The 16,070-nt window shown below is 41.3% G+C and overlaps 1 protein-coding gene across 1 annotated transcript in view; it reads left to right on the forward strand.

The window, feature by feature from the left end:
- The window catches only part of ARHGAP24 (Rho GTPase activating protein 24), a 183,139-nt gene that overhangs the window by 23,626 nt on the left and 143,443 nt on the right, over positions 1-16,070 (forward strand). Inside the window, exon 2 of the mRNA XM_058024253.1 lies at positions 5,855-6,054. Within this exon, the coding sequence (XP_057880236.1) occupies positions 5,875-6,054 (180 nt within the window). The 5' untranslated portion in view covers positions 5,855-5,874. The remainder of the gene's footprint in view (positions 1-5,854; positions 6,055-16,070) is intronic.

The raw sequence follows: 16,070 nt of genomic DNA on the forward strand, positions 1-16,070 counted from the left end.
GTTCTTCAAAACCCTTTCCTGTGCTGTGACATTTTGCAGCCACTCCTAAATCAGGTATGGTGTATATGTACCTGAGACACAATACCCAGACAGATTTATGCAAATATCTGCCAGTTACGCAAGTCTTCTACAGGTGGAATCCATCTTCTCCCAAAAAAGTTAGTGGGATTAGGAAGTGATGGTGAGGTGTCCTTTCTAGGTGTCAGGAGAGAATCTGTGATCAACAAAGTGCTCTCAGCTTTGCAGTTGTGTTATGGCTCCTGCTGCCACAGCAGTGGTGGGAGGACAAGAAAGGAGAAAGCTGCTGTGTGGCTTTTCACAGAATAGGGCTGAATGGCAAGGGCAGCAAAAGTTAAAGCTGTGAAAATTAATCCAAATGCTGATCTGACACTGTGATGTGATGCTGCAGTGACAGAAAGGCTGCAATTGCTTTGCTTTTACAAAACTATGCACATGTTTACTAGCACTAGTCATTATCACCAAAAATAAATATACACATGCAGAAGTGATGTTTTCAAAAGTGCCTGACCAAACGTGTTAACTAATTCCTGTTGTAATTCACAAGAAGTTGAATGTCTTCTTATATTCTTTATAAATCCTCGAGTCTTGTTTGATTTGGGCTGTTTATAGCTGTGTTTGAATTCCTGTAAGAAAACAGTAGGCTTATAAAGGTTTGGCTGGTCTAAGAATGTGTTAGAAAATTCTGACATGAAAATGCAAATGAGGTACTAAAGAGTTGTATTTGGCCAAGGCCTCCATGTTCTGGCAAAATTATTGGGTCTTGGTTTTTGAACTGATCCCAAAATGCACTGAAAAAGTAATGGATGTCTTCCCCTCAGCTGCATGAGGCAGTGAATATCACCTGCTGCAGTCTGACTGCTGATAACACCTCTCACAGTTTTTTATTGCCTAAGGAATAATTATTTAGGCCTTGGAATTAAAATTCTTTCAAGCAAAATATATTCAGGCTGTCCCTATTAGGACAGAAGTGAGAGTGAGGAATGCAGAGCAGCCAGGTGATTGTGCCTAGGATCATTACTGCCAGTGCTGCAAGAGGTTTGTTAGATGTCTCAGAAAAGTTTTTGGATAAATGTATAATGTCTGTTCTGAAAGTTTGTGGCAGAAAGCTACTGGCACGTGCACTGCTGCAGATTTTGGAAGCAAGCAAGAGAGGAATGCTGTAAAATCTCTCCTTGCAGTGGCAGAAACTGAGACGTGCTCCATGCAATGTAAGAATGCTAAGCACAAACAGAAAGTTAGCTTAGAAAGTTATTAAGTATGTTTTTACCTCTGACATGCTTTTCCTTCCATGTGCAGTATCCCATTGGCACAACAGATGAGTAGCAGCTGATTTGCAGTGTCCTGATGGTGGGAAATAGGCCAGTCTTCTGCTTCCTGCAGCAGTTGCTTACAAGCTCATGCCTCTGTGGCAGCAGAGAGTCAGGTGTCTTGGGATGTCTTACAAGCAAGATCAATGCTTGTAAGTGTGTTCACAGTGCTTGACAGTGTTTTCACATACTAAATGATTTGAAGAATCAGTGAGACTACTACTCACTACTCAGTGAGACTAAATCAAAAATAAATTGGAAGGGAACTCACTGGTCAAGGGCAGCAGCTCTGAACCTGAGAGATACCAGTGAACTCAAGCACACTCTGGATAGCTTGTTGTAAGTAAGCTGAGGGTACCCAGAACTGGATATCACTTGGAAAGAGATGTAAGTGTTGAAGAATTATTCTAATTTTACATAGCACCATTGTGTCACAGAGACTTTTATGAATTTTGTGCGTGTATGTGTATTTGGCAGATAAGTTCATCAATAACCAAGCCTATTGTTACTGCGAAATTGCTGCCTCTTCCTGCCTATCTGTCCACGTGTCTGGTGTGGAGAAGTCATGTCTCTGGAGTGTTGTGTGTGCCTGCTCCTTTTTGCTCTTTTTGTGAGCGTAAGGGAATTAGATGAGATGGGCTGAAAGACGATGGATCTGGGGCAGGCACTCTGGCAGCTTCCCACTTTTATCCATTTTGTGGTAGGCTGACATTGGGCTGCAAAGAACAGCATTTGAGCAGTGGCAAAGATGAAGAGTTACTGGAAGTGAACTCTGCTGATGTTTTGCATGCTTGAAATGTGCTATCTTGGCCATGAGAAATTTCAGTGAGAAGAAAAACATTGACTGCAAACCACCAGTGTTTCTTGCCAAACAGATCATCTTCATGCAGTCCTGTGGCTATTCTTGTAACTGGATTTGGTGTGCTTTAATGAGTTTCTCTGACTATTTCCTGGCAAAATGCTGGGATCTGAGGGAGATGGCCAATTTAATAATTCAAGTATTGAGTGAGTGGTAGCTGAGGAGAAACACTTCCCTGCTTTCTGTGCCTGCCTCCAGGACAGGCATTCCACACTGCCAAGGAGAACATAAGTGCAGTTGGTTGCCTTCTAGACAGACCAGTGAGAGGGGTAAGTGGCTTTATGGGAGCAGAAGAAGGTTGGATTGAGGCCAGCAGTGGTGGATGGTGATGGTCTCTGTGGGCCAGCAGATGTTGATGCAGAGCCAGAGTGTCAGGGAACATTTCTCATTTTGTTTGCTTTGCACTCCCGATGTCCAGACAAGCCCGGGAGAGTGAGCCCACAGGCAGCCCCAAATGAATATATTCTATAGAATTTATTCAGTTCTGGTCATTACCTAAACTGGAGGATGGCCAAGTCAGTAGAGTTGACTCTGGCAGCAAGTACAAGTTGTGTTTCCTGTTGAGAAGATGAGTTTGAGGAATGTTCTCATTTAGTGCTGAAAATGCATGGCTTTCTGCCTCCTCTTATGAGACTGAGAGGACTGGGAGTATGTTGATGTAATTCCACACTTTGTCATGTGTTGTTTACATACTGTTTGCACCTCACTGTTCTCTGCATCAGTGCCAGCACCCTGATATTTCTGCAATTTATTTTTATGATCTTAGTGTTGAAACAGCTGTAAAAACAAGTAGTGAAAGTGAGCCAGCTGCTGGAATTTTTGATTCCAAGTCTGGTTTGTAGTAGGCAGACATTGAAAGGGAAGGATATATGAAAAACAACAAATAAACTTAATCTCAGGACTAAATGCAAACAAGTTAAGTGGCTGAGTTTTTTAGTGCTGAAGAGAGTTAAATCACTAATGAATGAAATAATACAGCTTTTTTTTTTTTTTTTTTGTACAGAGCATCTCTAAGTGCATACTACTGCTTTAAAGGAGATCTTACACTGTCCTGTGAGGACTTGGAGCAGTAGACCTGTTGTCTCTCCTACACCTCATTCAATATTGCAGAAATAGATAGAAATTTTACCAGACAAAGAGATGGGGATGTATTAACATCTTCCTTAGTTAGATAAAAATTCATATCCTTACTGTGTACACTGATATCAGTGCCATTGGCATGGGACTTCATGAAAGAAAATAAATTATCTTTCATCCAAACAGCTAATTGGTTTTGACTTTGGTATTTAGATTCTTGTTTGTGGTCCAAGTGTAATAGGGACCTAATGTCTTTAGCACTGCAGTGATACACACAGATGCTGTATGTAAACTCCTTTGTCCCTGCCTTGAGGCTTGCCCAGGCAGCAGAGATGAACTGATCAGCATAGCAGTTGTGCACCAAGGAGCACAGGGTAGCCCATGGGTAGTGATTTTGTTCCTTTTTTCAGTTGCAGTAATTCACTTGCTGTTTACAATGCTTCCCATAAAATATTTGCTAATACTCACTTTCTAAGGGTGTGAGTTGGAGGGCTGCTTCTTGACATCTGCTTTGGTCCAGCCAAAACCCAGCAGCATCCAAGAGATTCCTGCTTGTATTCACAAAATGCCAATTATGAGTTGGGTGCATTTCCTTTTGGAGAGAGGGCAGTGTGGTCTGAGGACTTGTCAGCTGGTTCGGTTTTGTTCTCGCAACTGTAACCACAGACACACACACAGAAATCTTTATCTGCTCTGCAGAGAGCCAGACACATTTGTATGTTTTGTCGTGCCACTTGGCTCAAGTAAATCTCACAGTACAAGTGTTCTGGGTGGCTCTAGGTGAACCCTAAGGAGACAGGAGAAGGATTTCCTTTCTCTGAGAAGAATTCCGAGTGATTTAAGTTTTGATCCTGCAATTTGTACCTTGCTGAAACCTCTGTGCTTGTGTTGAGCCCTGTTAACCTCAGTGGCATGGGGCAGTGAGGAGCTGTAATCATGGCAAGCAGATTCCAGGATCCAGCTCAGAGCAGGGACATGAAAACAGACTGTGAGGGGGTATTATTAGAGAAAAAGCGGTAAACACACAACAGAGGTGGCAGCTGAAGTTGTTGCAAAGGGGATGTGTGAGCAGTAGGAAGAAGGAGCCAAAGGTAAAAAGAGCTGAAAACCACTTCTGATTGGAATCTATTGATTCCTTCTGTTACTGTGATTCATTTTATGGTGATGTAACACTGTGTATTAATTGTCAGAGGGATGACCTCATCTGTCAAATGAGTGTGTTGTCTGTGTTTCCAGTCTGCCTTGGATAGAAACTGAGTACATCCCTTTGCAGTGGCAGTGCTGATGCCCAGTCACGATGTTCAGTGAAGGTCTTGTTGCTGTGTAGGGACCCAGAGCAGGAGTGCCAGGCTTGGACTCACTAACCCACTTCCCTAAAGTGACAGCATGAAGCTTCAGTCTGGGTATTCTTAGAGATGTCTTGCTGCCTGCAATGTTAAGAATATTTCATTCTTTTCCCAACCTGATGTTTGGAAACAAAAAGCTACCTAGAAAGCCAACTTTTCTGGGCTCAAACAGCTATGCAAGCTCCTGATGAGGCAAGAGATGGCCAGTGGCAGTCTGGAAAGAAGAGAAACATGTTGTTCTCCAAACACTTAGTGAAATTTCATGATTGATGTGGCACACTGCTGTGTTTGTGGTCATAGTCACATTTTATTCTGTTTAGGTGTAAACTCTTTGGCACACGTGGGTTTCGGTTTGATTTATATTTTAACTGGAAATATCAGAACTTGCAACTCAAAATCATTTGCTTGTGCTCTAGACTTAATAGGAGAGCCGGAAAAGCTTTTTGACTGTGAAGGTTAAGCACATTACTACATGATTATATGTACAAAATCCATCAGGAAGAGTCATGACTGTCCAGAAATGGTTAAAAGAGGTATAGTTTTAACAAGGCCAAAATGCCACATGAAACTTTGTCAAGTTCAGTTCCACAATTCAGCTGCAGTTTTGACAGTTCTTGTGCCTTAAGATGGGCCAAAATTCTTCATGTTTGCCAAATGTCTATTACAAGTGTCTGGGCACACACTCACTTCAGTCAGGGGTTGCCTGTGTGAGGTGATGTGCAACTGTTCTTGCATTTACTGTTCCCGTTCCTTTAAATGGACTTCAGTAAAAGGAGCAACAACAATAATAACAAAAAAAAACCCCTCTTGTCTGGTGGGTTAAAATTAAGCTTTGGTGAAGCAGAGGCTTTTTAAACATTCCCTGAAAGCCCCAAGCCTGCCAAGGAATTTTAAATGGGGACTTCCAGTAGTCAGCTGCTTTCCTTAGTCAGAGGAAGTACTGTAAGTTCATTTCTTGTTACTGCCTGTAACCCAGCAGAATTCACCTCAAGAAACAGCTGATGTCTTCTTCAGTGCTGGTCAAAATGCCTTGCACAGCAGTTGAACATACTTTTGCCCACTTTTTAGCAGTTCATTATTAATTTATAGGTGAGTAGTAGTAGTAGAGAACAAGCAGGCAGATGGCAAATCTAACGCAGTTCTGTAGCCGAGGCCTGTTTCTTCTCCAGCTGTGTTGAAAGGAGCTAGTTACTGCCTGCACAATAATCTAATAATTTCACCTTTTCCTCTTGTTTTCCCAACAGGAGAGTTGCCCATTGCCAGCATGGAAGAACACAATGACTCTTCAGAGGCTCCAGCCCTGAGCCCAGGGCAGCACGTTGCCATCAAGTGCGGGTGGCTGCGGAAGCAGGGCGGCTTCGTCAAGACCTGGCACACGCGCTGGTTCGTCCTCAGGGGGGACCAGCTCTACTATTTCAAAGATGAAGATGAAACCAAGCCCTTGGTAAGTGAAGGGAGGAGATAGGATGGTGACCTCCCAGGTTAACACAAAGTAAAGTAGGTTAACACAAGCAGAATTGTCTGGAATGTAAAGCACCCAAGTTCTCCGTCTCTGTCAGTGGCTCAGTGTTGGATCTGGGATTTTGATAACACTGAGTCAGGCCCTGGCAGTTAATGTGGTTTCCCCATCAGACTCATTTCTAAAACTTCCTTTCCCAGGTCAGGTTTTGTCATTTCTGCATTTTAGAAGGAGAGGAGTATACAGGAAGTTCAAGTAGCAAAAATCATCAGTCAGATGGATTTGACTGAGGCAGATGAATAAGCTGTATTTGAAAAAATACTGCTCTTTTTTTAAAGTTGTTTTTTCTGCTTACTATGCAGAGTATCCCTGCTTTGTGTCTTCCCACATAAGACCCTAGCCTGAATACATTGCCATCTGTAATATGGAACAGACTGGTGTGTGCCTGGCTGGTTCTGTTGTGGTGATTTACTGCTCCTTACACCCCATCTCTTTTCCTGTTTATTTAGCTTTTTCATCAGCATGCTTCAGGGCTGCCTAGCCCCAGAGTGCCAGAGGAGTAGAGTTAAATAGTGCTGCCTCTTGAGTCAGCCTCTTTGATAGTAAGGATCTCCTGCTAGCACCTACAGGGGTATGATAGTCTCATGTATTAATGGTTTTCCAGATGTTTGTGACTTTCAAAAAGAGCTTTAACATCTGTGAGTTACTTCTGTGCAGGTGCTAAAATATGATCATCACACCCATATTTTTTTATGGCTACTAAATTTCTGATGGTATACCTTTTGTATGGAGTTTCTCAGAGATGTAAAAGCCATCTAATCCAGCTTCCTGTATGGAGCAGACATGACACTTGGCCAAGCTTTACAGCTTGGATTATGGTGCACATACTAAGAAAAATATTCAGTCTTGAGGAAATGGTTTCCAAAGTGTGAGATAATTTCTAAATACCCATTTCACATCTTGGGAGCTGTTTTCTCATAAAATTATCTCAGATAGTATAGGCTAATCAAGTAAAACACTGTATATTTACTCAAATTTTGATAGGGCAACTACTTTGAATATGAAATAGTTAATAATTGCTGGGAAATACAGCATATCTTCCACTATATATATTTTTAATCAAGAGTGTAAAAAGCAGCCATCAAAGTAAAATGTCTGCGGTCCACATCCTGGGTTTCCAGAATATAACTCTGCTTCCTGGTACTTGATATGTGCTAGGATGTTTGCATGCAAAGATTTAATGACTTTTTAAGAGGTGGCATAATGCTGTGTTTCATGGAACCTTCTACAGCCCAGAGCCCAAATTATCTTCTTGTCCATCTGCTACTGACCTGTGGGATGGCTTCAGAAATATCCTGTTGGCTTTGCTGCTTCCCTTTTGTCAAATGGAGGTGGTGATTCTGATCTGATACTTGTGATAGGTTAGATAGCAGCTTGTGAAATAACTAAAAGCTTATTTGAATTTTCCACTTTAGTCTCAAGGAAGTTCATAAAGAAATACGAAGTAGGATGGGAAAAGTGCTGAGAGAAGTGTAACTTAAGGTATGCTGATGGGTTTGGAAAATTAATGTGCCTGTCCAAGTTGGGATCAGTCAATAGCTCACCTTGATGTAGCTTTTGAAATGTTTCCCGAACAAACTGCACAAGTGTCAGTGCCTGAAATATGTCCCAGGTTCAATGCCATACACAGAACTATTTTTTTCCCATTACACTGAAGGGTTTGCTGCATTAACTGTGACAAGAAAATCACTATGACCTTCTGGGAGCCCTGTTGTTCTTGCTGTGGAGAGCTAAAGCAAAGAACTCCACTGATAACATGAATTTTCAGTGCATAGGGATATTAGGAAATGGCAAGCATATTTTGTTCTATTGGATCTGTATTTAGGATAAATACCTCTTTGTTTACTACTGGATTGTACAGTCTGTACAATTTACAGATGTACAGTAATTCTTTTAGACAATAATATAATGGAGGAAAGTTAATGAGGTTTTGTTTCAAATCAGATTGTAGTTTTTGTTTTGCTTGCTGGTTGGTTGTGTTTGGAGGGAGGCAGAGAGCAGTGATTACTTGTACTGAGGAATATTCTAATTGCATGTATATATAATAAATATAATTGTATATATATATATATATCTATGTATATATTTATAGAATGTGGAAGAATTATAGTAGGAGAGGACAAGACAAGCCAGAGAGCTTATATTCATATTTTGTATTCATGTTAATGTGAATTAGAGAAAATCAGAATCCAGTTTCTGGTGTAAAATTCAGCAGGTGTCCTGAGCACCATTCTGCTTAACATTTGGGCTTGGCTTCTGTTCAGTCTGTAACAGATATTATACCATGATGTTTTGTGTTTTTGAAAGTGAGGGAGATATGAACAGAGCCAAATTTTAGAAAAATATTATGATCTGTCAGACTTTATTCTCCAGGTGACTGTGTATAATGGAAGTAAAGAGGAGGAGGAACATTTTGTGTCTAAACCATCAGTAAATGCTTTGGAATTCCTGAAGCAGGCTCGTTTCCTGCTAGTAACAGAGATGGGAACCACATATGCTTTAGTCAGTGTGTGTACATCTCCTTTGCATCAAGGCTATTAAATTTAAAAGTCATTAGCTATCAGTGTGAGAGTGGGGAATTGCCTCTGCCAGCCTGTGCCTACAGGCACACAGAGCTAGTGAAGAGCAGCAGAAGAAAAAGCAGTGCACAGCTGTTACAGTCAAGGTCAGTGAATTGTCATTGATTCTTTATTATCATCAAACACATGGATCTTTCCCCTTTAATGTTTTATCAATAAATTAGCATCTGTCGTTTGCTCTGGTATCCCTGAAATATCTCTGAGGATCTGGCAAGCATTTCTGTTTGCTGAAATTGTGTGTTTGGATAGCAATAACGTAGTTAATTCCACAGGAGAAAAAAATCTTAACAAATAAGTGAGCAAGCCATGTGAAGGAATAAAATCTGATTTCTGATACATCTGTGTTATCCCTACTGCTTGGAAGAGATACTGGATTTTGCTTTCTTTATTCTTTTTACTATTTTGTGCTTTAGAAAGCTAGTGTTATGCTAGATCTGAAGGTCAGTTCTTCAAGCTTGAAATGTGGGCAGCTGAAAGAAGTCAGAAGTCAGCGTTCTCTTTTCCACAGTACAGCTGTTGTTTAAATGCAGCCCATGAAAATTCATTTCTTCCTTTCTTCTCTCCTATGGTTAACCTCTCCAGCTGTGTCAGGGTTGACATGGTCTTGACTGCAGCCAGGAGGAGGAAGTCAGTGCTGGCCAATGAGAAATTCTGCTTTTTCTGTGGTTCTGTGAGCAGGAGAAGGGAGATTTGGAGCGTTGTCTCCTTTCTGCAGTTTTGCTGTCTCACTCTCCCAGTGTTACTGAGGAAGTGGGAGCAAGGCTTGGTACCTTGTACTGATGGAACATCATTGGTATTAGGTTGTAAATGAACAAGAATGGACAAGCTCATCCAGTCTAAAAAGAATTTGAGTTTCTTTAATGTTGTTGAGACTTAGCTTGGTTTATAGACTTGAGTTTGAGGTGTGTATAGCAGAGATATATTGAAAAGCTGTGAGTCAGCCTTCAGGAAACAATTTTGCTGTATGTCTGAAAGCTGACAAGGATCTAGTGTTTCAGTTTTTATCCTAGTTTGTAAGCTCATGTTCCAGTTTGAAGAGTTTGCCATGCAGTTTTCTCCACAAGATCTTTATAAGCACTTAACTGTTCAGCTTAAGTAATGCTGGAAGGTATTCAGTGGCTCGCAGTGTCTTAGGCCCTGGGATGGGACAGAGGATTGAAGTGGAAAAGTGGCAATCATAAATGTGACATTTGAATTGGTTGTTGACTGAGAGTGAGTTAGTGGCAACTGCAGTCTTAAGTACAGGTCACTGTTTTGTCTGTAAGAGAAAGATATTCTCTGATGTACAAAAAGAATGTATTTTGAAGTGTTACTTTCTGGAAAAAATGTAGAATGAATCATAGAATGATCTGGGTTGGAAGGGACCTTAGAGAGTCACAGTTTCAACCTCTTGTCACTGATGTCCATTGGGACTCAGCGCTTGACCACAACCCTCTGGATCCAGCCAAGTCCTTATCCACGTGACAGTCCCACCATCAAATCCATTTGTCTCCAATTTAGAGAAAAGGATGTTGTGGGGAACCATGCTGAAGACTTTACAGAAGCCCAAATAAAAGACATCTGTAACCCTCCCTTGTTTGCTGATGGAGTCACTCCATCACAGAAGGGCACAGTGTTGGTCAGGCAGGACATGCCCTTGGTGAAGCTATGCTGGGTGTCTCAAATCACCTTCCCATCCTCCATGTGCCTTAGCACAGCTTCCAGGAGGAGCTGTTCCATGATATTCCCAGGCACAGAGGTGAGGCTGACAGGCTGGTAGTTCCCAGGATCCTGCTTTCTACCCTGTTTGAAAGTGGGTACAAAGCTTCCCTTTTTCCCATCATCTGGGACTTCACCGACTGCTATGGATTTTCAGATATCATGGAGAGTTGTCTTGGCACCTACATCAGCCAATTCCCTCAGCACTCTGGGGTGCCTCCCATCAGGTCCCACAGACACATGTGCATTCCGGTTCCTTGGTGGCCATGAACATGATCTTTATTTACAGTGGGAGGCACTTTGCTCCCCCAGTCCCTGTCCTGCTGTCCCTCCACTGCAGAGGTGTGGGAAGACAGGTTGCCCCTGAAGACTGAGGGAAAAAGTTGAGTACCTCAACTACACTGAGTACCTCAGTGTTCTCATCTGTTGTTAACAGTGTACCTGTTGTTAGCAGTTGTTTATTGGGGTGGCTACACCTTCTTTTATTAACATGCACCTTTTTGGTTAACATACTTGTAGAAGCCCCTCTGTTATTCTTTGTGTCTCTGCCAGATTCACTGCTTCCCATTTAATGCAATTTGTGTAAAAATTTCATCGACCGATAAATCCATTTGACAGCATTAACAGAAAGCGTGATAAACTGCAGCTGCATTTTTAAATTAAAATCAAGCTTCTAATGAATGTAAATAGAAATTACTATGATAAATACATATTTTGTATCTTAGCCTCTCAGGGAAAATCCTTCAGTATTAGTATTGAATATTATTAAAGATTGATCATCATGGTTTTTAATAAGTTAAAAGGGAGTGGAAAACATTTCTGTGTGGAGGGCAAAAACCTAATTGTACATGCACTTGAGAACTGCATCACAGGAACTGTGATCTCTCCTTGCTGCCTAGAGCATTTTCAGTCAAGGGAGATCAGAGTATGCACTCTGGTCCTTGTCTCTAGGAAGCCGCAAGAACCAGCTTTTGTGTAAATACTGATGAGCATCACAGCAAGTGAAACAGCTTTTCAGCAGATTTTGCTTTAATTTTTAAGAGCATCCCCCTCAGTCTTGCTGAGGGAAGGATGTGAAGCACCGAGTTCACGCTTGGCTTCATGGGCTTTGCTTGAAAATCCACAAAGCCAGTTCAGGAACTTGATGTGAAAACAGCAAGGAATGTCCAAGCCACTGATAATGATATTTCAATTTTTCCATTTCTAGGCAAAACCCTTGTTATTAATCTAGGAAAGTAGAAACAGTTTTGGGATGGACATGCGCTGCAGGGTGAACTCTTGCCTGTGCAAACCTATTGTAAACTTTAAAGGGAGAATTTAATCAAATGAAATTATGCAGGTGTCACAAGAAATGGGGGGCTGGGGGTGAGGTTTGATAGGTGTTTCTCAGATGTTTCTCAGGAATTTCACTTAATATACTGGATGACGTTAAATAGGATTTTCTTGACATCAGTACTGATGTTTTTAAGATCTCAAAGTATTTACCAGGAAGACTTTCTGTTATTGAGTAGTGATGAATATGGAACTTAAAAAAATAAACAAAAAACCTTCATGAAAAAATCCATCAAGAAAAACACCTTAAATGGCTCATGTGAATGCAGTGGAGTGGAAGGTGAAGGGAAAGGCTCAAAACTGCTTTGGGCTCTTTTATTGGGTGTTCCATGAATGGCTCCTCAATTATATGAATATAAACAGGCTTCTGCAACTAAAGCAGTGAAATCTCTGAAATACAGGGAGGGTTATCAAAGGATAAATCTTAGCTTTTATGTACAATAGAAAGTTCTGCTATTTCTAATACCTTTCTAAGTTTTCAAGTAATTTACTGCTGCAGGTTTCAGCAATTTACTCCTAGAGACATTTTTTTTCTTCAATGGCTTATATAAGTACTTTTAGAGGTGTAATATACTTTGGTCAGTAGATACCCTTGGGAATTTTGTACATGAGAGATTAGTGTGATAAGACTGAGTTTATTTGATACCAGGGTACTTCTAGTGCTGTTATTCTGTTGCCTGGGGAAGGGTTTTTCAAATTCACAGGACTGAATTTCTGTTCTCAGCCCAAGACAAATAGCAACAAGATCCATCACTGAAGTACTCAACTTGGAGATGATCAAATTCCAGCTTTAATCCCCTTTTCTACTTCTTTTGGATCAAAAATGCTAACTTGAATTTCCAGTACTTGCTCTTTGTTTTGTTCCTTTAAAAAGTCTTTGGCCTTGGCCCAGTAGGAGCCTTACAGATTTTCACAGGAATTAAAAAGGTTTTTCCCAAATCATTAACTACCATGTTAATTGCAGGAGTGTTACTAAGCACTGTGCAAGGAGTCTGTGCCACAAAACATGCAGTTCTTGCTCCATGTTTTGCCCCAGCTTATGCAGTTGAAAATGCAGTTCTCCTGTGAGGATGGTTTTTAGGTTTTAGTGCAATGCAAGGAGAATTCAGTGTCTGTTTTAGTCAGATATGCATGTAGCAGTTGTGTCATTGCTGTGACCGTACTGGCAACATCTGCCAGCTGCTGTATCCTGCTATTATACCAATTTGTTGAAATTTGTGCATGCTTCATTCCCAAGGGCTTGAAGCCTTTCATGGTCCCTGAACTTGACTGAGTTTTTAAAACAGCTCTCTTTGCAGTCCTCGTCCTTCTTGCATTGCTGCTGTTCCCTTTCTTCAGATCTAGCTCTGGCTCCCACTTTTCCTGGTCTTCCTTTGCCTCTGAATACACTGGCTAGTGAAATGACTGTGCCCCTTTCCTCTCTCAGTGCCTGTAACATTCATAAAGGTCTGGCTTATATGATTGTTGCTTTCTAACATGGTTCAGTGTCTCCATCTCATTGGATAACTTGGAAAATAATAGATTGAGGAGTTGCTTTCCTGTTCCCCATGCCCCTGGCATGCTGGATGCCTGAGTAGATCTTCAGGTGAAGCTAAAAGTTTGTTTTCCATAATCAGCCTTTTTAATGCGTTTTGACACCCACCTCCCCACAACTCTGGGCCTGGGTGCTGTGCCAAGCTATGCCAAACTGAGAATGTGTCTGTGTCATTTTGGACCTTAGGAAACAGGTCCAGTGACTGAATTTCAAAATTCAGTGAAATGAGACAGCTTTGTAGGTGGGAAATGTGAACCTTCTATGGTGTTTCAACTTGTGCATTCCACAGGGAATTTTTGTTGTTATAACCAAACTCAAAATGCAGGGTGATAAAGAAAATGTGATCCTGCGTGAGTCTGCCTGTTTGTGTGGCAGTCAGTACTGCCCCAAGTCCTCTTTCAGAGCTGTTTGGGAAAAATAAATACACACTCCCAGACTTCTGTATCTTTACTCAATCCAAAGTGGGAAATTAGTCCCAGTAAATATTTTTATAATAGAAGAAAGCAGGAATGCCTGGTGGCCCTGACTGCAAGTGCCAGCACCATTGACCCATGTGTGTGCAGTCAGAGCTGGAGCTCCCGAGTACGCTGCCATGTGTTGTGTAAACTGCGTGTGTCGTTAGACCCAGCCAACACCTGCTGTTAGACTGGAAAAGAGAGGCACTCTAATAAGATCTAAACTGGCCAACAGCTTAATTTCAGGTCTTGGCTGCCAATGCATCTGCCTAGTCCAAATGTTCGGAGGGCTGCCCCCACCTTTCTCTTCCTGGGACCAGGGAACTGGCTTGTTTGTAAAAGCTTGCTAATGCTGAAGTTCAGTGTGCTTCCTTGCCTTTCATGGATAGGCAGGACTTCCAAATATAAGAGGCTGCTACATGGTACAGTGTCACTATAGGTCACGAAACAACACAAGCACACACACCGCTGCTCTCAAGGTGAAGAAAAGGGAAGTTTATTTTCTGACTCCAACATTTATAGTTTTCTAAAAGAGACAGTGGATTGGAGGGTGAAAGTGCTGCCTCTCCAATGACACTGGACAAACCAACAGTCCATCAAATTTCTCCTCCTCCATAAAAGAAAGCAAAACAATAAGTTAATTACAGAAGGTGTGTGAGAAAGTTTGCTACAAGAATGTAAACATCAGAAGGCTTAGAAAATCTTAAAAAATCAGGACAACAGTACAGAGCTGCTTTTCCATCATGATGGGGCTGCCCAGTCTGTAGCTGCCTTGAGCTCTGTATTTCCCTTTATGATCACACCATCTCTCCCTCCCTCCTTTCCTCTCTGTTTCTGACTCATGCCAGGGTTTGGGACAGGGAAGCAAGGGGAGATACTGTCTTTTTCTTTTCTCTGTTGACTGCCAGATGAAAAGTGCATTTCTGGTGAATGCTAATGAATGTATATTTAACAGATTAATGAAATTGTGTGGAGAGAAGTAAGGACGGTGTCAGGCTGGTTGAAAAATGTCACGTTTTGTTGGATGGTTGTTATTGCGTTCTTACTACCACCTTCTTGTCTGAAAGACACTGATCTAAATTCCTAATTCTGTCAGTGGTTTATGAACTCCAGTGCAGTGTGCAGTGCCTTGTGTCATATTCAGTGGGACAGCAGTGGTCTGCTCTTGATGTTTCTCTTTAGATTTCCTTGCTTAATAGAAGCAGTAAAGCAACTAATGTGAATAGTGCTACACAGCGCATGTGAGGCCATAGGATGAAATTCCATGAAAATCAGCCTCGAGATTAATCTTTAACTAAACTTAATGTCTTTTCTTTAGAGCATATGTGGAACTTTAACCATTGTAAAATTTGATCTTTTTTCACACTCCAATAATTTGAGCAGTAGAGGCTATGTGGTAAGTCTCTCTTATTTAAGGGCAAACATGTGCAGTAATGAATGGATGAGGATGTTTTGTTCTGGAGCCTGACAGTTGAAATTCAGTAACATTTGTTCAACTCATAACCTAAATTTGCTGTTGATAGTTTTTAGTTTAGCATATGCTATTAAGGGAAGTTTTAGGAGTGGAAAAGTTCAGCTGGTTCTATTACATTGTGTAGGCCACAGTTAATGTCCCAAAATAAAGAAATCCTAGGTGTGTTTGCCTATTTCCTTGCATATTGCTAAGGGATTTACTTAATGTTGTTGCTGCAGTAATGGAGGACTTATCCAAGCAATAATTTTTAGCAGCATTCATACAAGTCCACTGATTTCATCTTGATTCAGCTAGACTGCATGAATGCTCTTACATGGAAATGACATGAATCCTATACAAATTTGAACACAGCAGTGTCATGAAGATGTGCTATCTAACATGGACACTGTGGGCAAGAAAAAACCTTCCTGTGTGTGTTGGTTGTTAGAGCTTTTGGGCTGCCACGTGTTCCCTGATGAACTGGGCCAGACATTTCACATCCCTTTGCATGGAACAAGTTTATGAGAATGGCCTTCACAGGTGGTATTTGTGTTGGCAGCCTCAGAAGGGAGTCCAGGGGTTGAATAGTAACAGAAGCAGCTAAATTAACTTCTAATGCTGGAGGGACATCCTTTCCAGCAGGCTTGCAGCACAGAAGTTGAGCTAACAAGAACTTTTCCCTTTTACTGCTTGGACTGCAGAATGAAATCTATTAAAAGTCTGTGGAGCTACCCACAAAGTGCTCCTGCTTTGAGTGAGTAATTGCAGTGTTTCCACTCTTTTACTCTTGAATAATAACCACAAGCAATTGAGGAGTACTAAGGGCTTCATGGACATAGATGTGTTTTGGAAGCTGGTATACATGAGCTGAGCATTACTGTAATGATCTG

This window comes from Melospiza georgiana, chromosome 5, assembly GCF_028018845.1.
Source record: "Melospiza georgiana isolate bMelGeo1 chromosome 5, bMelGeo1.pri, whole genome shotgun sequence".
NCBI classification, from domain to species: Eukaryota; Metazoa; Chordata; class Aves; order Passeriformes; family Passerellidae; genus Melospiza; species Melospiza georgiana.